Raw genomic sequence first — 25624 nt, 5'->3', positions numbered from 1 at the left:
AAAAAAAAATAAAAATAAAAAAAACTAAAAAAAGTCAACGCCGGAATCCGGCGGCGGAATAAACAGAACATAAAAAAAATCGAAAAGTCAACGCCAGAATCTAGCGGCAAATAAATATTTTTTGAAAAAAAAAAGTTTTAAAAAAATAGTCAAAGTTGGATTTTTGTGGTCAAAATTGATTAAATTGGGATTACAAATAAGAATTGAGTGTAAATGGTTGGGGGTTATTTTGTCATATACATGAATTTTTCCTTTATTTATAATAAATATTAAATGGATGGGCTTATTGGTGAAAGAGATATATCCCCTAAATCTAGAATAATAAAGATGTTTGGTCAGGGACTTATGCACAAAAACCCCTATAATTTATAAGAGCTTTTTTAGCCGGGGAAATTTGTTAAACCCTCCTTTGTTCGAGGGGAAAATTGTGAGGTGCATAAGTAAAGTCCCATATTAATTAAGTACAAGAAATGTCATGAATTTATAAGGCCGGATGGTATCACATTGATATCATGCATTTTGAGAAACTCAAGAGTAAAGCCATTTGGGCTTGATATTGGTTCATGTGAACAGTATCATACTATTTAAGTGAATTGGTGATGTTCCATCAGATTCACAACATATAATAAGAAAAAACTAAATTAACAAAAAAAATCAAAAGGCGTAATAAAGAATAAATAAACAAAAATTCAAAAAATGAAGTTAAAAACGTAGTCGATTAACCTCCAACATTGAACATCTACTCAAACGGAACGACCCAAGACCAATCCCGCCCCTAATCACCGTCGCCCTCGTCGCGACCTCTCTAGGAGAAGGAGAAGGAGCGTTGTTGTACTACCGGCGCTGGTGACATACTTGTTCTTCATCTCTGGATCGAGAGAGAAGAACCTAGAGATTTGAGTGCATGAATAGAAAAGAGAAGAAAAAAGGTAGAGAAGAGAGAAGAGAGAAATGAAAAATGTAGGGTTTGGGAACGGTCTGGTTGGTATAATAACACTTAACTCTATGGCCCGGTTTTGAAGGGAGACGACAAAGGCAAACCGCCTTGGACCCCGATTTTTTACGAAGTTTAGGGACCACTGATTTTGAAAAATAATTCTTTATATGTTAGTATTTATATAACATTTTTATTTAAGGCCTTTATTTCCAAAATAAACTTTACCCAATAAATTAATTGTTTAACAAAGTATCTTAAATAAAAAAATGAAAATACATTTGGAAAAAACCCCACAAATAAATCATGTAAATTACACTCTTCTGATGTTTTGTGTTTCTGAAATGCTAAATCCTGCACTAACTTTATCAAATCATGCACATAACTAAATATATTTTTTTCTTTAACATTTTCTCTTCTCCTTCCACACTCTTCTTCTTTTTCCCTAACTTTTCACAAATCACACACTAAAAACGTCCCTAGCATCCCAAGTTCGAATTTGACAAAAAAATTCACATGTTCAAACTAAAATAAAATTAATTTGAGGAAAAAAATCGAATAAATGGATTTGAATAATTAAATAGGCTTAATGAAATCGAATAAATATTAATTAAAATTGAACTCATTTTTTATGATTATTCACGTAAAAAATAATAAATTTTGAGTGACTTGGATAAAATCATCTTAGAGAAAAGTTAGAAAGAATATGAGATTGTTTTAATTATGTGTGGAATTTAGTAAATTTTAGTATGAGATTTAACACGCCTCTTTGTGTTTTCAATCTATCAAATTCTATCTATTACAAGATTTTTATATTTTATTTTTTACAATTTTACTCCTTCAACTAATCCACGCACATTACAAATCTATTATTCTAAGGAGTTCTAATGATCATGCTGTATACATACTCTATAATAGTTTAATTTAATAATATATAATTTTTTCTACTTATTTGTGTTGTTGTTTTTTTTTTTTTTAACAATAAATATCCTTCAAATATTCGGGACCGCTGCCGCCAACCCCCAGTAAACTTTAGTTCACCCTCTCAGATTATTGATCTTCCCAACCAAAAGAATCCTGGATCGACTCTTACTTCACAATTTGTATATTCCAATAGTTTGAGTAGTTATAACAATATTATTTGAACTACTCCATATATATATATATATATATATATATATATATATATATATATATATATATATATATATATATATTAATTCGAGATTATATATGTGACTTGTTATATATTTTTAGTGCTTTATTTTTACTAAAACGTGGTTTTAATGCTTATTATAATTTTGATATGTTGTTGGGCCCCAAAATCCTAGGATCGGGCCTTATTGTATTCGTATTTTGCTTTTATGCGTTGGCAATTTTTTTATTGCTCAGTTGCAATTTATTTATGGGGTTTTGTGGGTAGGTTTCTAACCAAGCATCTTTATTATTCTATGTTTAGGGAATATATCTCTTTCACCAATAAGCACATCCCATTAATATTTATTATAAATAAATGAAACATTTATGTACATGACAATATTACCCCCAACCCTTTATACCCAATTCTTAATTGTAACCCCAATTTAATCAATTTTGTTCAAAAAATCCAATTTTGATTTTTTTTTTCAAAAAACATTTTTTTTGCCACCGGATTCCGGCGTAGACTTTTCGATTTTAGTTTTCTATTCTGGTCTGTTTTTTTCCGCCGCCGGATTCCGGCGTTAATTTTTTTTAGTCTTTCTTTTTTTCTATTATTTTTTTTTTCTATTCCGGCACTAAATGTTGACAGTAATTGTGCTGTCACTGACAGTAAATTAACGTAATTATACTGTCAATGAACAGTACATTAACGTAATTGTACTGCTGTTGACATACATTTATGTATTAGTTCATCTGCCGTTGACAATACATTAACGTAATATTATTATTATTATTATTTTTTCTTATTTTTTTTTAATTTTGTTTGATTTGTTGACAAGTCAACGTAGTTATATTACTGTCGTTGATAGTAATATAACTGTAAACACAATAATATTCCACATCAATATTATTATTTTTCTGGGTTTTTTGTTTAGTTTGAGTTATTCACGGAGTAACGTAATAATATTACTGTCTATTATTGTAATATTACTGTAAACATAATAATACTACCGTGGTTGACGGTAATATTAATGTTGTTATAGTAATATTGTTGTCAACCACATCGATATTATTATTTTGTTTGGGTTTTTTTGTTTGTTAAAGTTATTCACGGAGTAACGTGATAATATTACTGTCTATTATTGTATTATTATTGTGGTTGACGGTAATATTACTGTTGTTATAGTAATATTACTATCACTCACAGTAATATTAATTCTTTTGGCTTTTTATTATGTTTACATTTGTTGAACGTTCAACATAGTAATATTACTCTATTACGCAATAATAATTAGTTTGTTGTGTTAATATTACTGTGCTAGAGATTAATATGGCAATATTACTTTGTTAAACTGTAGTATAGTTAATTTTACTGTGCTTAATAGTAATATAGTTAATATTACTGTCAATCACAATAATATTGTTGTTTAAACGAAAAAAAAATGTTACAGAAAGGAAAAAAAAATCAACGCCGGTGACTGGCGAAAAAATCAGCAAGGAAAAAAAAAAAAGTCAACGGCTGTAATAGACGAAATTGTTCATAAAAATGTATTTTGGGTCAAAATTGAATAATTTGTGAAATTTGGGGTGAAATTGAGGTTAAATTAAATTAAATGATGAAATTGGAGCATATTAAAGTATGAGGGATTATTTTAGTCTTTTACAAAAATGTGGACCATAGATAGACTTATTTGTAAATGAGTTTATTGCGTGACTCTTTTTATGAATAAGTACCCATTGATGGACTTATTTGTAAAAACCTCTTTATTTATTTCCATTGTGTAAGAGACATGTAGTTCATTGCAAATACCAACCATGTGAAATCTCTAATTGTCAAATACCCCCTATCAAAAAATAATTCGCTCATACCACCCTGTGTAAACAAAGTCAAGGCATTGAGACCCATAAAAGCATATCGTGTCTCTCACGCGCTCCAGCTGCAATTTTGTCTTAATTTTCGATTGTGAAATATCAAAAATGTCCCCAGGCTCATTTTCCTTCCCTCTTCTTCATTCTTCACCGTTCCCAACATTCATCGTCCCCAACATGTAACCATCAACGATTACCGCTACCAGCCGCGAGATGGAGATGGTGTAAACTCCCTCTTGACGGTCACAAAATTACTCCACCACAACTCCTCTCCGGGCCTCCATTTTCGCCGCCCCAGTCGTCCTAATTTTTGGCCCTCCGCCACCCACCGCTTCACCTCCACCGCGAAATGTGGCGCCATCAATTGGGAGAAGCGAGTCCAAACCTCTGCCCATCCTCACTCCAACTCTTCCTCCTACTTCCACAACAACATCGCCGGACCCACCACCATTTTAGGACCTGCAAAAACGCAACCCACATCCATCTACAGACCCTTTATTAGAAATCGACAAAATCGATCAAGCCGTGAGCTTCTACGCTGCCACCGAAAAATTCGGAGCTTGAAGAAGCCCGAAAAATTGATGGATGTGGTGGTGCGTGGTGGGCGGCGGCGGTGAATGATAAGTATGATTGGAAATTGAGAGGAAGAGTGAGGAATTGTGCAGCGGCTGTGCAAAATTGCATAAAGTTTGGAGATGGGTTTTGGAAAATTACAATTTAGTCCCCTAATTTAAGTTTTAGACGTTTAACAAAATTCCAGTTTAGCCTCTTAAATTATTATAATTTTTATGTTATTCCACCTAGGGGTATACTTGTCTTCTTAATTTCGGTCAACGACTAAAATGATAATGGGTGCGGTGAGCTTCGAAAAGTATTACACAGGAGGTATGAACGAATTATTTTTTGACAGGGGAGTATTAAAGGATTAGAGATTTCACAGGGGTGGTATTTGCAATTAAATCAAAAGACATGCACTCTGAAAAGGTCCAGAGATGACTTTTGACTTTTATTATAAAACTTGTCTGAGTCGTTTTCTACTCCTACTTGTTCATGTATTTGATTTACGCTTCCTTACATTCATCCGATTCCAATTCAAGTTCGCCCATCATCAAATTGTCTGATACGATCAACTAGTGATTCTTCAAAGGATTAATTGATCAATGGAAAAGCTTCTGATTATCGAACCTCAACACCTCAATTTTACTTGTCAGTTTATTTATTATATTCATCACATTTTTTTAGCTTTGCGGATATATGGAGCAACGGTATTTATTGATTATCTTTTGTTTTTTTTTGTTTTTTTGTTGGCTTGGTTAGACGAGCCGAATAAGGAATCATCTTCGTCGATCCGACTTTCCAATAAGACCGATCAGCATGTTGCGTTTAAGGTGGAATTTCTTTACGCAATTATTTTCTGATTTCTGAGTGCTAATTAGTTGACTACTGTCATTTGTGTTTAGGTTATGACTACGACACCGAAGAATTACTGCGTCCTACCGAATATCGGAGTTGTTTCGCCAGGATCGAGTTGTGATGTTTCAGGTACCTCAACATTTCTTTTCTTTTGCCTCTCTGTTTTCTCTGCTGTCATAACACACAAAAAAATAAATAAAAATAAAAATAAAATACGGGTAAATTACACCTATACCCCCGAGGTATGCTAAAATAACTTTAAGGTCCATGTAGTATTGGTAATTACAATCACTCCCTGAAACATTGTTAGAAATTCTAATGGGATAATGCATTGGATATGTTATTTCGATAAAATTCTAACGGACTATTAGTTTCAGTAAGTGGTTACCCCAAAATTTCTTAAATTGCTTTCGAACTCTATGTTGTCTTCACCACTTCCTGAAACTAATAGTCCATTAGAACTCTATCGCAATAACGTATCCAATACATTAATCACATTAGAGTTTCTAACAATGTTGCAGGGGTAATTGTAATTAGCAATACCACAGGGATTTTAAATTTATTTTAGCATACCTCAGGGGAGTGGGTGTAATTTACCCATAAAAAAAAAATGTTTGAACTTTCATCTGTTGTTATTTATGTTGCAGTTAAAATGATTGGTCCAACTGCACTCCCAACTGAAGGGAAATGTTCGGACATATTTTTGATTAATACTGTGGTTGCAAGTTCGGGTGCAACCACATTAGATGCTAAGAAGCTGGTAAAAATATATTCAAAATTAAATAAATAGAATGTTTATGTTATATATGGTTGATCCTATTTATCTTTGTTCTACATCTTTGTTACTATCTTCAAACAAATAGATAGTCAACTTAAAATCTGAAATTAAAGATTTTGGAATTTGCAGTTTGATAAGCAGGCTGGACTTCAAATTCAAGAATGCAAATTGGGAGTTATCTACACTTTCTCTGAGGTATGGCCAAATTACGAAAAAATCCCTCTTGTTTAGGTAATTACAGCCATCCCCTCCCTTTAAATTATTTTACATAAATTTATGTAATTCGGTTATTTATTGAACCAAATCGTATATTCAGTTTGGTAAACGGTATGAAATGTTGGTGTACCGAAATTTTGGTTCGGTTTTTCCGAATTAACATCCATAAATTTACCTTTGGAGTGGTCTTTTCATAAGAAAGAACATAGTTGAGGGGTGACTGTAATTACCCAAACATAAGGGGGTTTTCGTAATTTGACCATAACTCAGGGGTGGCCGTAATTTGCCCTAAAATAATTTACTTGCGTCTTCAACTTGTATTACGTTGATTGTAGTTCTTGTTTTTGCTCTCGTTTTCGTAATATTATTTCCGTTGGTTGAAATGCAAGATGGGCGTAAGCAAACTTGTTGAAATTCAGCCTTCAGAGCTCAAGTTTGATTGTAAGTCGTCAGATACATCATTTTAACGCATTCTTGAGTTTCATACTTTTATTTTAATTTTTTTCCGGTCTTAACTGTTTCTTGATTTCTGTTAGTTAAGCTGAGGAAGGAGCTCTCTTGTTCGCTCAAATTGTCAAATATGACCGATACTTGTGTCTTTTTTAATGTAAGTTTCCATTATCATGTCAGCAAATCTAACTCATGCAAATATTCCTACTCTTTTTTATTGCTCAAACTGCCCATCATTTGCCTTCGATAACTGCCTTCCCTAGGCTGCGTTTGGATTGAGTGATTTCAGTTGAATGTAAATTGGGAAAATTTGAAATTCCAAACAATTGCTCAAAAACAACTAAAGGTGAGAGCTATGGATTTAGAATCCCTGCATCAAATCCTTTCATCCAAATGCACCCTTACTGCTCCGTCATTGAAAGTTGATATTTTTTACGTTGACGTGAATAAACTACATATACGAGTTATGTGTGTAGGTGAAAACTACAGATCCAAACAAGTATAGTGTTCAACCAAACATCGGGATTGTGTTGCCGCGATCAACTTGTGATGTCATTGGTAACTATTTTATATTATTTTCTCTTTTTTTTAAGCATATTATTTTGCTCTATTTAATACTTGGCAAGATAAACTAATACATTCCGGACTTTTGCTTGTTGTTATAAAGATGAAGTGAACTTAGCCAAAATTTGTTGTTTTTTTGTAAAGTGAGAATGAAAGCTCAGAACGAAATTCCTCAGGAAAAGCAATGCAAAGATAAGTTTCTAATTCAGTGCACAGTCGGAAGTCCTTCAGCTACTATAAAGGACGTTACCCCGGAAATGGTAACTACATATTTAACGAATTCATTTCTCTAATTGCCCAATTTATTCGACAGCTATGAATAAGTACATGGGTCTCATCTCAACTGTTTCTTACCGTTGTAGTTTAATAAAGAAGTACGTTCCGTTGAAGAGTACGAATTGGGAGTGGTCTACAATTTCGCATTGCAAGAAGGACCTCTTAATTATATTCCTCAGGTTATACGAGGGTTCATTGCGAGTAGCCTCGGTAGTTTACTCGTGAAAGGCGTCGCTACTGGCTTGCTAGGGCTAATCCTTTCGTACTTGGTGATGAAAATACTGCCTCAAATATGGTACGGAAACCGAGTTTATACAAATGCACCGAATATTATAACGACGCGCTTTGCCTTGAAAGCTTGTCTAATTGATTAATGCACATTGTTGTTGTGGTGCAGGAGTCTGAGCATTGTGATAGGGAAGCTGGCTGTGAAGATGATTCAACACTTGGTTTCGAACTCGGTTGAAGAATGGATTGTGAAGATCCTTGCTGTTGCCTTCATTTATTTTACGAAAATTCTTTTTCAGACGCTGGGCCAATTCATCTCTGAGTACACGAGCTTTATATTTTGAAATTTTGAGTGGATAAGATGATCGATCGTGGGGGACGTTCGATTTTTACTTTTATTTGATTTTGAATTTATTTTATTATTGCTGTGGAAAATGGCAATAGAGGGTTCTTGTATATAATGTATACACACACGTACAGGATTCTCCTAAGCGGGGGAATTTTTTTCTTTTTTTTTCCATTTTATGTGGTTTATTTGGAACCATTATGGTTAGGTGTGGGCATTCGGGTCGGGTTATTTGGGTTATGACCCGACCGGATGGGATAATTTTTGAATTAACCGGGTTTTTCGGGTTTGGGTACCCGGTGCTCCCAAAGCGGATCGGGTCCGGGTATTAGCGATTCTACCCAGATATCTGATTGAGTTCCCGATAAAAAATAAAAAAAAATATTTTTGTGTAAAATTGGTTACGGTCTCTTTTTATGTATTTGTTATTAATTGTTTTTGTGTAACAAATTTAGTAATTCTTTTGTTTTTATCAACCTGTGTATGTAACAATATGTTTTATTCTACTACCCGTATTTGTAACCAAGTAAAGCAACATCTAATATATTTTTAATATTTTATGAAGTGTGATCTCACATGTAGAATTTGAAGTATTAAATAATTATTAAAAAAAAAACAGCAAAAGCCGAACCCGACCTGAAATAATTGGGTTCGGGTAATTTTTTTTTTTTGCAAAAAACCGAATAACTCGACCCGACCTGAATGCCCACCCCCTAATTATGGTGATTGGGGTCATGCGGGTCTATTCTATGATACGCCAGGTGAAATACACCTAGTAGATCTTTATCATTCATATACACACAAATACACATACACCCATATTGGTGTGTTTAAATCAACCGTGAATAAAATCACCCGGTGTAGTTTTCAACGAGTGTAGCATGGTAATAACCATTCTGGTGAAAGCAATACTTATGCTGATTATTAGTGTTCGATTGCGTGGAGTGGTAGATCCAGGGCCGACCCTAGGGTGGGGCGAGCAGGGCCCACGCCCAGGGCCCAATTTCACTGGGGCTCAAAATTTTAATTTTTTAATATATATATTATTCATTTTTATGTGCAAAATTGTTTTATTGTTTGAAAAAAAATATTTTCTAATTTTTTAATAAAAAGATTTCTACACTTTTATTATTTTTTATTTTTTTTATAAATTAATTTTAAAAATATATTTGAAATTTAATGTTTTTTTTTATTTTTTTTTATTTTTTTTATTTTAATTCTAAGTGTTTTATCTAGACATTAATATTTTCAAACTTCTATTTATGAGGTTTATGTTAACAAATAATTTAATTATATTATTTTATTAAGCTTAAGATGCCGGACGTCGCCCCCAAGCTACCGAAAAATTATATTCTCGCTCTGGTTCCTGAATACGCCGGACCGGCCCTGGGTAGATCCACTTGTGTGCAAGAGTGTGGACTTTGCATACCCTTGATTTCAATTTTTTTTTTCTTTATTTACATATAACTTTTGTATTTTAACAATTGTTGAGGCTAAATTTTCAATGTTTATTAAAAAAAAAAAAATTCTCACTAATGATCATTAACTTATATTTTTACATTTTCTCTTTTCAAAAAGGTAAATAGCACTTAACCCCCATATGGTTTCCCTATTATTCACTTTACCTCCTCTGATATCAATTTAAGAAATTTACCCCTTTGTGGTTGTCAAGGTGTTGCGGCCGTCTAATAAACTGATGAAAAATGGTAAATATCTGGAATACCCTCTTATTTTTCTGCACGGACCATTTTTTACCCCTGTTCAGTTTATATTTTCCCAAAAGATTAACTGAGCAAAAATTACATTATGGGTTTAATTGTTTCTTCACTATTAATTTATGCATGTTAATCTTTTAATAAATTGTGTTTAAGTAACATGGGCTTAAACATTCTGAGAAAAAAAACATGGGCGTAAACGAAGCACAAACCTCGTAATTCCCTCAGATCCATTTTTGTTGAGCATGAAGATTTGTTTTTCAGACTTTGACCTAATTGAGGAAGTCAACAAACAAATTAAACGAAAATCAAAGTTTTTCATCCATTTCTGTACATTTCTCTCTGTCGACTAAGGTCTTGTAAAATTTTTGATTGCCAAATGAGTTTATAACCTTTTTTGTCTCCCTTCCCCCCTCTGATTTTAGGGAAATGATATCTAGTTTTTAAAAAACTCTTTTTTCGTTTTCATTTTCTTTTTATGTTTCTTATTGACTTTTTGTTTATTTTATTTATTCTAACCGGAATTTCAGATTATTCATTTCTATTCAATAAAGGCAGGGAATATATTCAGTTTTTGTTAATGGCGTTTTTTGTTAATTTGAATAAATAGTTTTTGTTAATTTAAAGCTCCATATTCTATTTGAGGATTATTAGTATTCATTCGTGCGATGCACGGGGTATTCATCATAAAAATAAATATTTGATTTTAAAAAGTTCTTGGAATACTAAGTTCAATGATTAAAGCGCAAAACAAGGTAAAAAAAATTATTCCATGTAAGTAACGAATTAAACAAAAATAGGTGAAAAAAACAAAAGATCGAAGGTATGGTTTACTTTCCGTATACAAAAGGCGAATACATCGTTACCATTACCGTTACTATTACCATTACTATTATCGTTACCATTACCAATACCAATACGAATACCAACACCATCACCATTATCATTATCATATTCATTCCTGATACCAATACGGATATAAATACCGATGCAAATACCGATACCAATACCATTACCACTATCATTGCCATTACAGTTACCGTTACCATTACCATCGCTAATACTAATTAAAATAATAGTAATAGTAATACTAATATGATAATAATACTATTACTATTAATAATGCTAATGCTAATCATAATCATTATGCTAATGCTAATCCTAATTTCCTAACACTAATGCTAATGCTAACCATAATCCTACTCCTACTACTACACCCAATCATAATTCTAATCCTAATTAATCCTAATACTAATCTAATACTAATGTTAATCTTAATCCTAATACTAATTCCAATTATAATTACAATCCTAATAATAATACGAATCATAATTATAATCCTTATAGAAAGGCAAATATGCTAATGATAACACTAATTTTAATATTATTTTTCATATTCTAATGCTAATTCTAATCATAATCCTAATTATAATGCTAGTACTAATACTAATCATAATGTTAATTGCAATACTAAAATGCTAATGGTACTGCTAATGCTATTCATAATACTAAACTAATACTTATATGCTAATGTTAATGCCAATGTTAATATACTAATGCTAATCGTAATTTTAATTCTACCGCTACTGCTAAACTAATGTTAATCCTAGACATAATCCTAACTCTCATGCTATTAATCCTAGTCCTAATGCTAACGCTAATGCTAATATTAATCCTAATCATATCCCAAAGCATAATTATAACTATAATATTAATCCAAATCCTAATGCCAATGCTAATTCTAATTGTAATCCTAATGTTAAGGCTAAGTCTAGTACTAATCATAACCATAATCCCAATCATAATCATAATAATAATAATAATCATAATTCTAACCCAAACCCTAGTAAAAATAATCATAATACTAATACCACAACGAATATTAATACTAATACTAATACTAATACTAATACTAATACTAATACTAATACTACAACTAATACTAATACTAATACTAATATTAATACTAATACTAATACCAATAATAATACTAATACCAATAATAGTACTAATACTAATATTAATACTAAGAGCATCCACAATGGAGCTCTCCAAATCCACTCTCCAAACCATGGGGTCCACATGCCACATACCCACATTCATCCTCCTTAAACTCCTCTCTAAAAATAGGTCCCACTTACACACTCTCCAAATTAATTTTTGCTCCAATGGGTACATTTTGGCCCTCTCTAAAATAGCTCTCCAAATATTAAATTATAATAAAATATTCATTATTAATATAAATATTATATAATTCTGATATAATTAAAAATAAGTATATATTTTGATATAATCAAATCTAATTATTGATTATTAAAATTCTTGATTTTTGGTAATAATTCTGATATAACTAAAATTTAAAAAATAAATTTTCAAAATTTATATATTTAATTGATAAATTTGATATAATTCTTGATTAATTTAATTTTTCATTTACGCCATCTTATCTAATATTTTATAATTTTTAATTATGTTGTGAGTTATTTACAAATAACATAAATTAACATAAATAATAAAAACACAAAATATTATAAATAATTAGCATAAAAATGTTGGAACATCCCTCCAACTATAGGCATAAACAAAAAAAAAATACGAGAATACTAGGAAATTAATTATTAAGATCTGTGAATGTTGACTTACTTTTTCGTGCACGACTTATGTTTTCTCTTTGTTGTTCAAGGATCCAAGTTTGTTGATCAATAATCCATTTTTTACCCTCAAGTGTAGGTGCTGACTCGGGATCCATCATCATTATGTCTTTCTCAAATCGTTTCTTTTCTTGTTCTTGCATTGCTGCAATTCTCATCTGCTCGGTTTCTTTTTGAGCTTGTAGCCTCATTTGTTTTGCTTCCATTTTGGCTTGTAACTTTTGTTGTTCTCTTGCAGTTCTTCTAATGGCTTCTTCTTCGAACTGACTTGATGTTTCTTTCCTCATATTAGCGAACTCCTTTGCAAATAAGTCCATGGAAGGAAGACTTTTCTTCTTTTTTGTAGGACCTTTTACAATTTTGCGACCATCAGGACGTACTAGTCCAGTTGAGTCGTGATTAGATAATCCATCTTCATCATCAAGGCTAACTGAGGTTGGAGTCCCAGTAGGGGTGGATTGCTCAGTTGATGGAGTTTGTGCATTCGAGGACTCTCCAACGTCATCATCATCATCCAAATTAATTTCTGTCCTTTTTCTTTGAGAAGTTCTTTTCTGTTTTTCTCGTTGGTCGTTGACATGACGGTACCATTTTGAAGTGTCCTTCAGAATTAGCCAACAAGTCTCCCACTTAAAATGATGATTTTCTTTCTCAAAATATAATTTTGTTGCTGCTCCCATCTACAGATAAAACTTGAAATATAAATACTTGACTTAAAAATTTTTGTAAATACATATATATATATAAAAGTGAATGAAACGTAATTTTTTTTCCATTTACTTACATTATCTTCGGCATTGTATCCACTTATACGAGCTCGTTCAATCACACTGAGGTATCCGAAAACTTGCTAACGCTTTGTTGAATGGTCGACCACCGATTCATTAGCCCATTTGAATTTATGCCAACATCTTGTTTTAAGTTGTTTATGAATTCCATTCTAATTTGGTCCCATAACCTCCCTCTCTGTTGATCTGTACCGACTACTGCATCTTCAGAAATATGTAACCAAGATTTACACAATGCTTCATCCTCTTGTATAGTCCAGTTTGGCTGTCGCTCTCTTTGTCCTTGTCCTCTAGAACTCTTCTTGCTTGATGTATGTGGGGTTTGCATTTGCTCTTGAGTTGGAATTTGAGTTGAACCTGCAAAAACAAAAGGATTAAATGGAAATTGTGAAAATTGTGAATTGGTAGAATAAGGATTAAATGTTTGAGACTCATTTTGTGTTGGTGGCTGACTATATAGTGGATGCATATTAGGATTGAAATATTTGTATGGATCCATGATTTAGATGTAAAATGAAGGTGAATTTGTGAGTTTTCATCATCAATATAAGACTACTATTTATAGTGGAGAAAAATAATCCACCAATTATCATACCACTTAGCCCGAAAAATAATATACACACTATCTTATCCCTGCAAAAACCATGGCACTTTTCTCGAAAAACAATTCACTCAATATCTTATCTCTGGAAAAATCAATCCAATCAATATCTTATCCCTGCAAAAAATTAAATTGCTATCTACCATTAACTCTGCAACAAAATAATTCATCCACTATGATAACACTTTCCCGATAAACCAATTTAATAAATATCTTATTCCTGCAAAAATCATGGCACTTTTCACGAAAAATAATTCAGCCATTATCTCTGCAACAAAATAATATCTATGCAACAAAATAATTCAGCCACTATGATAACACTTTTCCCGAAAAATGAATTTAATCAATATCTTATCGCTGCAAAAAATCAATTTAATCACTATCAACCATATCTCTGCAACAAAATAATTCACCCACTATGATAGCACTTCATCTTATCCCTGCCAAAAAAAAAAAATGGCTTGTTCCCAAGAAATTAATTCACTCCATGATTTTCCACATGGCCTTGTTCCCCATCCAAACCAATTTAAACTCATTATAAATAGTTTCTTCATGTGTAAAGTTCTATTAAATAAAAAATAGAATGGCTTCTTCATCTGGATGGTTTCCAGAAGATGAGTCAACATTGTTTCAATCATCAAGTTCTTCATCCACATCCTCAGAGGATGAAGAGCTTTTTTCCATTCGTATGAGGAGAGAGACTCAAAATATGCTTAATTGTATTCCAATAATACATCAAGCATATACAGACCAATCATCCCGTCGACGGTATATTAATCGTGATCGTGAAAAAAGTCATCAGCAATTATGGGATGACTATTTTTCTGATAATTGCACTTATCCACCTGATTTTTTTCGCAGGCGTTTTAGGATGCGTAGAGATTTATTTCTTCGTATCTCGAATGATCTTGAAAATCATAACTCATACTTCATCCGAAAGAGAGATGCTATTGGCCGCCATGGTCTATCCTCTATTCAAAAAATAACTGTTGCACTTCGTATACTTGCTTATGGATTTTCTGCAGATCATTGTGATGAATATTTCAAGATTGGGGAGACGACTGCATCAACGACATTAAAGATATTTTGTTCCTCGATAATTGAATTGTACGAGGAACAATACATGCGCTCACCAAACGAATATGATATTGCTCGTTTACTTCAAGAAGGTGAATCGCGAGGATTTCCAGGTATGCTTGGTTCTTTAGATTGTATGCATTGGGAATGGAAAAATTGTCTAACTGCTTGGCATGGCACACATAGAGGCCGCCATCATAAACCGACTTTAATTCTAGAAGCAGTTGCATCCCAAGACCTTTGGATTTGGCATTCATTTTTTGGCATGGCAGGTGGTAATAATGATATTAATGTCTTAGATCATTCTCCACTAATTTTCTGACACAAAAATGTATTTGGAGAGCCCCACTGGGGATGCTCTAATATACTAATCCTAATATATTTATGCTAATCCCAATATACTAATGGGAATGCTAATGTTATTATTAATATTAATGCTTCTCCTAATTATAATACTAATGTTGATACCAATCTTAATGCTAAAGCTAATGCGAAACTAATATTAATCCTAATCACAATCCTAATATTAATACTAATTCAAATCCTTATCATAATCATCATCCTAATACTAATTGTAAAATGCTAATGCTAATACTAAGGCTAATTCTAATGTTGATGCTAATATGGATGCCAATGCTAATAGCCTAATACAAATGGTAATGCTAATGATCATCTTTATACTAATGTGAATGCTAATACTAATATTAATACTAATTATAACGATAATCGTAATTTGTTAATGTTAATGCTATCGTCTATGCTAATGCTAATGTGAATGCTAATACTAATATTAATATTAATCCTTATATGCTAATGCTATTCCTAGTATATTAATCATAATCCTAATGGAAATGTTGATTTGTTAATGCTAATCCGAATACTATCTTAATGCTAATGTTAATCCTAATTATAATCCTAATCATAATATTAATACTAATCTTAATCATAATGTTAATGCTAATGCTAATTTTAATCTTCCATCGTAATGTTAATACTAATCTCAATCTTAATACTAATTATAATCTCTATCCGTATCTTAATCGTTATCATAATCCTAATCCTAATACTAATAATAATCATAATCCTAATTTTAATTTTGAAAACTAATATATGCTAATGGTAATACTAATATGCTAATGCCAATACTAAAACTAATCTTGATATACTAAATTTATATGTTAATGCTAATGTTAATCCTAATTATAATTCTATTATAAATCATAATCATAATCTTATTCCTAATCACAATCTTAATTATAATTTTAATCTTAATCATGACTATGATCCTGATCCTAATTCTAATGTTGATCGTAATTCTGATCCTAATCAGAATCCTAATTCTAATGTTAATCCTAATCTCTATGGTAGGCCTAATCATAATTATAATCGAACCGTAATCCTGATACTGATACTAATTGTAATCCTAATGTTAATCATATTATTAATACTAATCTTAATCCTAATACTAATTCTAATACTAATCTTGATCATCATTATGATCTAAATACTATTCCTAATCCTAATTGTAATACTAATACTAATGCTAATATATGCTGATGGTAATTTAATGTTCAAACTTATATGCTAATGTTTATTATAACTATAATATGGTAATGCTAATACTAATATATCCTAATGCCATTTGCTAATACAAATCCTAATATGCTAATGCTTATACTAATATGCCAGTGTTAATAGTAATATGATAATATTAATACTAATGCTAATCATAAAAGGTTAATGCCAATGCTAATTATAGTCCTAATCTCGGTCATAGTCATAATCTAAATTCTAATTATAATTCTAATCGTAATCATAATCGTGATAAAAAATCCTAATCTTGATCATAATCTTAATGATTATCTCGATCTCAATCTTGATCGTAATCTTAATGTTGATCAAAATACTAATGCAGTAATACTAATAGTAACATTAATATCCACCCTAATATACTAATGGTAAATTAATTTTAATCCTAATATACTAATACTTGTAACAAAAAAAAAAAAAGCGAAATCCCTTGCCCCAGGGCCCCCCATCCCTTGGCCCCTAATATACTAATGCTAATTATAATACTAATATAATAATGGTAATACTAATATGCTAATGTCAATGCTAATACTAATACTAATGTTAATATACTAATACTATTATGCTAATAGTAATACTAATCGACTAATGTTAATGCTAATGTTAATCCTAAAATGTAATCCAAGTCCCAATATTTCCTATATACTAATCTTAATCTAAATTGTGATCATGATCCTGATCCGAATTATAATCATGATCCTGGTCTTAATTCTAAACCTAATCTTAATATTGATCATGACTTTGATCCTATCAGAATTCTAGTATGTTAATCTTAATCGTAATACTAATACTAATTCTAGTATTTATATTTATACTTATACTAATTGCAATAGTAATATTAATAATATTAGTTCAATATGAAATTATTTAAAAACATGACTTATCATGTATGATTGTTGTGATTGCACAACAAACATTTCATGCTTGTTAATTTGGTCGCGAATAGTCCTCTACCACCTATCCATCCGGCATGGTATTGGTATTGGTAATAGTATTGTATCGGTACTTGTATTGGTATTGATATTTGTTTTGGCATTGGCATTGGTATTGTATTGATAATGATATTTGTTTTGATATTGGTATTGATATTGGTATTGGTATTGATATTGATATTGATATTGGTATTGGTATTGGTATTGGTATTGGTATTGATATTGGTATTAATGTTAGTATTAGTATTAGTTCGTTGATTTTTTTAGATTAATACTTTATAATCTTAGAATCCCGTGTATCGCAAGGGTGAGATACTAGTTTGATATAATCCTCAATAATTCTTTTAATGGGGAGAGACCCAAACTATTTTGGCACCATTTGAGAAAACTCCACTTGTACTTATAGCCAGCCATTTTTCCAATTATGCCAATGCCACCTCATCAACAGTATCACGCACTATGCGGCTACCTCATCAGCGTTTTTTTTTTTTTTTTTTTTTTTTTTTGTTTTTATATAATTTTTTAATTCTTTTCATTGATTTTTTATTATCTTTTTATTTATTTATTAACTTAATTTCTCTATCTGGTATATTAATCGACTATGCTTCATAGTCGATTAATGAATTGACTACTAAAAATTAAAAAAAGCCCAACCACATAACAAATCAACATTATTTTTACAAAACAAATGATATACATAAATTGTAATTGATTTATTCAAATCGGAATCAATACTCAAAACTCCAAAAATGAATTAAAATATAAAGTCATAACCTTAATCGACTACCAAAATAGTCGATTAACACTTTAATCGACTACCAAAGCGTAGTCGATAAACTTAATCGAATTCATAAAACATAGTCGATTAAGGGTCTAGCGTGCGCGAATTTCTCTACCAGCACTGTCCTTTGCCCGATCTACCAAATTTTTTTAGATCTGCCTCCCCATCTTCACCACACCGCCGCCACACCACCATCACCACCCCACTTCGATATTTTGACGGGTTTTTATTACAAATAAAGTAAAAAGTAAATCACAACCCGCACTACCAATCAAAGCAGAACCACTACCCATCAATATCCGATTCTGGCAACAATCGAGAAAAAAATCATCTTCCTCGCACTCATTCCGGCAGCACGCTGCGAAAAAAACCATCATCAAGAGAAGGAGTGTCGTTCTAGAAGCACCGACGACTCTTGTTCTTTGCCTCAATATCAAGAGAGAAAAAACCAGAGATATGGGTGGGATATTGAAAAGAGAAAAAAATAGCATAGAATAAATGAGAGGAGAGGCGTGGAAAGAAGAAGATAAATGATAAATGAGATTATGGTTCTTCAAGGGTATATTAGAAAATTCAGATTTGTTAGGAGGTTTGTTTTAAAGGGGGAGTGGTTTCCTCTAATTACTTTTGAGATATGGATTTTCCTTGACTACATTTCCTAGATGGGGGGTCTTGCTAAGTATTCCAAAATTAAAATGGAACTGGAGTGGGATTTCAAAAAGAAAATGGAAAAGAAATTCTTAAAATTCATCAATTTCGATATGTATTATCTGAAACGTATATGGCTTTAATTTGAAGGTCTCAAATGAATATTGAATAATCTATACTAATGACAAAGGTTTCTCTTAGTTATTTGGCAAAAAACGTGGAAATAAATACATTTCTTCATTTCAACTACGGTATGTGTAACACAGTAATTTCTACGCTACATGAAGGTTATACCGGTTGAATTTTTGTCATTGATCTACACACACCAATATAGGTGTGGGTGTTTTTAGGTTCTTATAAATTGTAAAGATTTACCCGATATATTTCACATGGTGTAGTATAGTATAAACTGTGTAACACTTATCTGTTTTACCTCATTAGATTATTGGTACCAATAATAATAGGTTTGCCTAATAGGGTCAACCCAATGGACATACAATTTTTTAACTTACTGGGCCACAAGCCCATGTTTGAAGCCCACTACAACGAAGACCCAATCACCTTTAGATAAGGTTTAGGCCCGACAATCTCAATTAACCAACTCCAGCCCAATCGACAAGGTATAAATAACGATTTAATTTATTTATTAAAGGGGCACCCTATTATCTAAGAAATACTACAATTTGTATTCTCTCAACTACTTCTCCTATCCGCACGTCTGACTTGAGCGTTGGAGGGGTTTCTGCCGGATCCACCCCCGATCTAGTTTACGTATTCTCTGATCACATGTATCTCAGAACCATGTAATTCGTGAGCTAGTGATCCACTTTGCTCTCCCAGTTCATCCTACCTCAATTACTTAAAGTGATCTAACATTAGCATCATCATAATTGCGCCGTCTGTGGAAAGGCATACTAGATCACGTAGCATGCAGGATGACCTTTAGACATCATTATGGCTCTGGCTTGCCACTCCCCCATCCCCGTATTTGGGATCCAATACATGTCCCTCCTCAAGAGCCCCACCGGGGACTCAATATGATCAACTCCTCCCAACTCCTCGGACGGTTCAGATAACCGAAGAGGTCCTCCAACACATGATAATAGAGGTTTCAGCTCGTGCTGTCACTGAAGCAGTGGCACAATACATCGCCGCAGCGGGATCAACGCTCCCCCTGCGGCTCCACCCGTGGCACAATCACCTCCACCGCCAACGGATAATGCATCCACCTCAGACCCTAGGTCTCGGATGCAACAATCTACTCATAGCAGCTCCTCTCAGAATCATCTAACTCGTGAGTCAATGATCCTCTTTTCTCTTCCAACTCATCCTACATGAATTACTTAAGGTGATCTAACATTAGAATGAACATCAATAATTTCAAAACAACATTTATACCCCTTCAATATTTTTTTTGATTTTTTCTAAGTGCATACAATGTACTGTAAATAGTTGTTTTAAATATTTTATTATAATTACATCATCTCTTCTTAATATTATTTTACATTTTTTTTGTTTCTGACTAACATGTAAGATAAAAAGAATAAATCATTGATTTTTTTTTTTCTCTTTGAAAAAGGTCAACGCTTATTGAGAGAATTAATGCATAGCATTCATTATTAGGCTGGTCTATTGTTTAAAGCGCTTATTTTATATAGTCCAATGCTTCTTTTAATAGGGAGTCCCTATGCCCAAATTATTTTGCAACATTTGAGAAAAGTTACGTTCACTCCTAATTTCAGCCAGTCATTTTTTCAATTATGCCTCTGCCACCTCATTAACATTGCCCGAAACTCGAAACCCGAAATTCGAAACTCAAAACCCCGAAACCAAAACCCGACAACCCGAAACCCAAAACCCGAAACCCGAAACCCGAAACCCGAAACTCGAAACCCAAAAACCCGAAACCCAAAACCCAAAACCCGAAAACCGAATCTCATCAACCATTTATTTATTTCGTTTTTTAACTTTGTTCTCTATTAGGTATATTATTAGACTACGATGAAGCATAGTCGATTAAAAAAATGACGACTAAAAGTAAAAAAACACAATACATAAAAACGAAAATCACCATTTTTTACAAAACAAATAATATACATAAATTGTAATTGATTTATACAAATCGAAATCAATACGCAAAACAGTCGATTAAAACTTATGTATAAATCAATTATAATTTATGTATATTATTTGTTTTGGTATACAAAACAAATAATATACATAAATTTTGGTATACGATATTATTTTTCCGAGAAGAATTGTATTCTCAAATGAACTTCAAAGCCAAAGATTCCGACATATTATTGGCAAGTCTTCCTAAATCAGGAACCACCTAGTTAAAAGCCCTCGTTTTTTCCCTAGTTAATCGCAATATTTATTCTGTTGATCAAAGCCCTTTACTCACTATTCATCCTCACACACTTGTGCCTTTCCTATGGGATGATATTTATTCAGACCAAGGAAATCCTCAAAGAATCTAGAATAACACTCAAAGAATCTTCTCGACCCACACGCCTTTCAAATTCCTTTCTGATTCCATACGTGAATCAAAATGTAAAATTATCTACATCTGCAGAAACCCTTTGGACCAGTTCATCTCTCAGCGCCAGTTCTTTCTTGAAAACAAGCTAGGAAAAGATGGAGTCCCACTTGGACTAGACGAGACTTTCGATATGTTTTGTGAGGGAACTCATCCGTATGGGCCCTTTTGGGAGCAAATGGTTGGATACTAGAATGCACATTTGGAGAATCCTGCTAAAGTGTTGTTTCTAACGTATGAGGAACTCAAACATGATATATCATTTAATGTAAAGAAGATTGCTAAGTTTCTGGGGCGCCCTTTTTCGTCGGAGGAAGAAGAAAAGGGCCTTATAGAAGAAATCTCAAGGCTATGCAGCTTTAACAGTTTGAAGAGCTTAGAGGTAAACAAGAATGGATATGTTTACGATGGTGTACTTAAAAATAGTTCATTCTTTAGGAAAGGAGAAGTTGGAGATTCGACAAATTATCTGACAAAATGAACGCATGAACAAGCTCATGGAGATCAAATTCCAGGGCTCCGGTTTAAAGTTCAACACCTAACTTACTTAATGGTTCACCAATAATGTGTTTATTTAAGTCTTCTACTTCTTATTGTTATTATCATTATGTAACTTTAATAATTGTGTTTGTAATAGTTGGCAATCGTGTCTGTGTTGCTTGCAATGGTTATTTAATAAAACGACTAATATGAAATGCTAGATTCTTGTTGTCTTAAATGAAAAATACATAGAGAAATCTTTGGATATTATAAAATTTGCAGAAATATTATACGTTTTTAAAAAAGTAAGAAATAAAAAAATATGTGAAAGTTACAAAACTACCTAGAGTATTTCATAAATGATAAAAATATATGATTTTATTTTTTAGTAAATAGCATTTAACCCACTGTGGTTACAATTTCTGCATTTTTGCTGCCTCTATAGGTGAACGGCGGCAAAAACTCGTCGGTATATAAGTACCAACACTATCAAGCAGTGGCGAAGCTAGGATTTCTCCAAGGGCGGGGGGCGGGGGAATATACATAAAAACTAACATAAATAAATTAATAAGAACAATAACTGCTCCAAGAGTGAGGAGTTTAAGATATTGCTACATGATGGACTTAAATTTTAGGGGTTCCGGGGCAGCGCCCTTGAAAAAAAATAGGATATTTTTTAGAAGAAGATAGGAAATGAAAACTTAGGACCTTATTTTTTGCATTAATCTGAATTTTGGGTGGACTAAATAATAAAAAATTGGACAGGTCTGACTCCGTCCTTGCCCATTAATAGACTCGCCCTAGTTCCATGTCACGTATCTTCCTTATCCTACATGTTAGACTTATTTATTATTCTTCTTTGTTTTCTTTAATTAAATTTTTTATTTTATTTTTATATAAAACTTAATTGTTCAAAATTATAGAACCATCATATAAAAAGATATAAATTATATATACATGTATAGTAGTAAATAAATTTAAAATTTGCAGGGGGGCCGTGGCCCCTCGGCCCTACACTAGCTTCCCCGCTTCCCCACTGCTATCAAGGGCTTAAGCCTGAGCTCTTCTTCAAAATGTCCCATGAAATCTACAATTATGGTGACGGGTATTATATTATATTATATTATATTATATTATCTATTTACAGAAACAAATAATCAGTAAATCATTTTTGTTTATCTTATTTAATTTAATTGAATTTTCAGTTTGATTGGAAAAGTGGCTGTTGTGGCTGCTGATCGCAGCCATAAATGAATCCACAAAGAACCAAATGACCAAGAAATCAACTTCTTGTCTGCATGGCATAACTCAGCTGACTCAGTAAGTCATAGTACTATTTTCTTAATAGAAAAGTATTATTAAGTATATTAATTAGTTAAATAATTAGAGCATACTGTCTGTAATTTCATTAACCAATGTTAATCAATTTTTTGCAATTGACAAACAGCACCCCAGCACTTGGGTAATACCTTGTGAGTAACGTGCACATTTTCCATTGTTCATAAGTAATCATGGATACGCGTGAAACACAGTGTGAGAATTAAATAACAGGCACATACTGCAAAATAAATATACATGTAAGTAATACAAAAAATAATTGTGTTAGTGAATCAAAATATATATTTTTTGTGATTTACCTTCATATTCGTTGAATTTTTTTCTTGGAGACAACATTGCTAGTAATATTAGTTAGTAAATAGCACTTAAATCTCCTCTAGTTACAAACTTTTGCTGATGACCCCTCGCGCTTGTAATATCAACATATACCCCCTTTGTGGTTTATGAGGGTAGCTTCTGTTAGTTTTCCGTCAAACTTAAGCTTTCGTGAACTTTTTTTTTTTTTTTAAATTGTTTGAACTTTTTTTTTCTTCAACATTTTTTGGCCCGTCTAAACAGTAATATTGATGTGGTTGACAGCCATATTAACTATATTTACTCATTGGAGACGATCTTATGGGTGACGTCGACGGAACCACAAGTGCCCAACCATCATGTCCACATCTTTCGATGCATCCATTGTCAATCACTGGATCGTCAAGATACACTCCTCCTTCACAACATCCTTGCCTCCGTTTCACCTACAATCAGCGCGCTGATTGCCCGAGCGCCTACTTCTCATGTTGCTTGGACAAAATTGATCAAACTTTAAGCCAATCGCTCCAGGACTCGTGTTATGCAATTAAAGGAGGAGCTCACCATGTCCCAGCGTGGTTCCCGGTCTGTTACGGAGTATCTTCACACTGTCAAGGTTCTCACTGATGAAATTGCCCTCATTGACACTCCAATTTGAGCCGCCGATCTCACACTCTATATCCTGAATGGCCTCGGACCTGAATACCGTGAGAACATCGCTCCCATCCTGTTCCGAGAATCAGCCGTGCATGATCTGCTAGTCGCACACGAAAGGGAGAATGGACTCCGCTGCTCAATCTCTCGTCACCACAGCCAACTGCACCCAATCTAAATCTTTTGGGAATTCACGTAATACGAACGACGACACTTCTCGGCGTGGTTTCACTGGCCAAGTCAAGCCTCTAAATAATATCAATTTCCAAGTTCCAATTTTGTGACACACTTGGCCACACAGCAAAATATTGCCCAAAGTTGCAATCATTACATGCCACAAAACATCATACTACCTCTGCAAAAGATAAGAAGTGGTTGCAGTAAGTTCTTGTGGAAGTGATGAAGCTTACTTTAGCTTGGTCTTCTCGGCTTAAGGGAATCTGACGATACACTTGAGAGGCATCCATCATACTCAACATCTCGCAACCGGCAGTTTAATCCACAAGCTGGTCTATTCGGGGGCAACATATAGTAATCTTTTGGGCATGCTTGTTGAAGTCTCTGAAGTCAATGCACATTTGCCACTTGGCTTCCCCCTTCTTGACTAACACTGCGTTGGACAACTAAGTAGGAAAACGAATTTCCCGAATATGTCCCGCTATTAATAACTTACGTACCTCCTCATGTATTATTTTTTCCTTTTCTGATCCGAAATGTTGTCGCTTTTGTTTTATTGGCTTCGCGTTTTGTTTTATGTTCAACTTATGCACAACCAGTTGCTCGTCAATACTCCCCAGATCCGGGGGCGAGAAGGCGAACACATCTTGATTGTTCCGCAAGAAATTTGTTAGTTGCTCTGATACGACTGCATCCATATTGCCTCCTATTCTGGTGGTGCGAGACGCGTCCTTTTCACAAAGCTGGATTACCATTAACTCCTCCATTGGCTAAACATGAGCCTCCTCCTTTGTCGGGTCCACCTCCGGCCTTTGGTCCTCTTTTCCCCGGTTGCTACTCGCTTTTCCGGTTCGAATAACATCTATATTTCCTATTCGCGTCATAATAGCAACTTCTAGAGGATTCTTGATCCGCTTGAACTTCTCCGATTTGATCCAGAACGGGAAATGTTAACTTCATATGATATGTCGAGACAACGTCCTGAAATAAGTTCATGGAAGGCCGACCCAGTATGATATTGTATATAGAAGGCGCATACAGAACCAAGAAATTCACCGACCGCGTAGCTCGCGTTGGCTCCATTCCAAGGGAAATGGGGAGGCATACCTCTCATACTGAACGCACTGATTCTTCAGAGAATCTTA

General features: G+C 33.1%; 1 protein-coding gene, 1 long non-coding RNA gene and 1 pseudogene across 2 annotated transcripts; all 3 read left to right on the top strand.

Annotated features, from left to right (window-relative positions):
• Positions 1-4916: 4916 nt before the first annotated feature.
• LOC105961335 (vesicle-associated protein 3-1) lies at positions 4917-7435 on the top strand. The gene is made up of 8 exons (XM_012985568.2): positions 4917-5149; positions 5261-5331; positions 5404-5485; positions 6004-6116; positions 6264-6329; positions 6740-6791; positions 6887-6957; positions 7277-7435. The coding sequence occupies exons 1-8, from the start codon at positions 5104-5106 to the stop codon at positions 7433-7435; spliced, it is 660 nt and encodes a 219-aa protein (XP_012841022.2). The 5' UTR covers positions 4917-5103.
• A 7050-nt stretch (positions 7436-14485) lies between these two features.
• LOC148770595 (uncharacterized) lies at positions 14486-15349 on the top strand. Its single transcript, XR_016031255.1, has 2 exons — positions 14486-14737; positions 14831-15349. It is a non-coding gene; the product is annotated as an uncharacterized LOC148770595 (long non-coding RNA).
• Positions 15350-20093: 4744 nt separating this feature from the next.
• Positions 20094-22078, top strand: LOC148770594 (cytosolic sulfotransferase 14-like; annotated as a pseudogene).
• Positions 22079-25624: the final 3546 nt, after the last annotated feature.

Source organism: Erythranthe guttata, chromosome 5, assembly GCF_056151865.1.
Source record: "Erythranthe guttata isolate IM_541 chromosome 5, IM_541, whole genome shotgun sequence".
In the NCBI taxonomy this organism is placed as follows: Eukaryota; Viridiplantae; Streptophyta; class Magnoliopsida; order Lamiales; family Phrymaceae; genus Erythranthe; species Erythranthe guttata.
The sequence above is the reverse complement of the archived record's forward strand: the minus strand, read 5'-3'. Positions and strand labels throughout refer to the sequence as shown.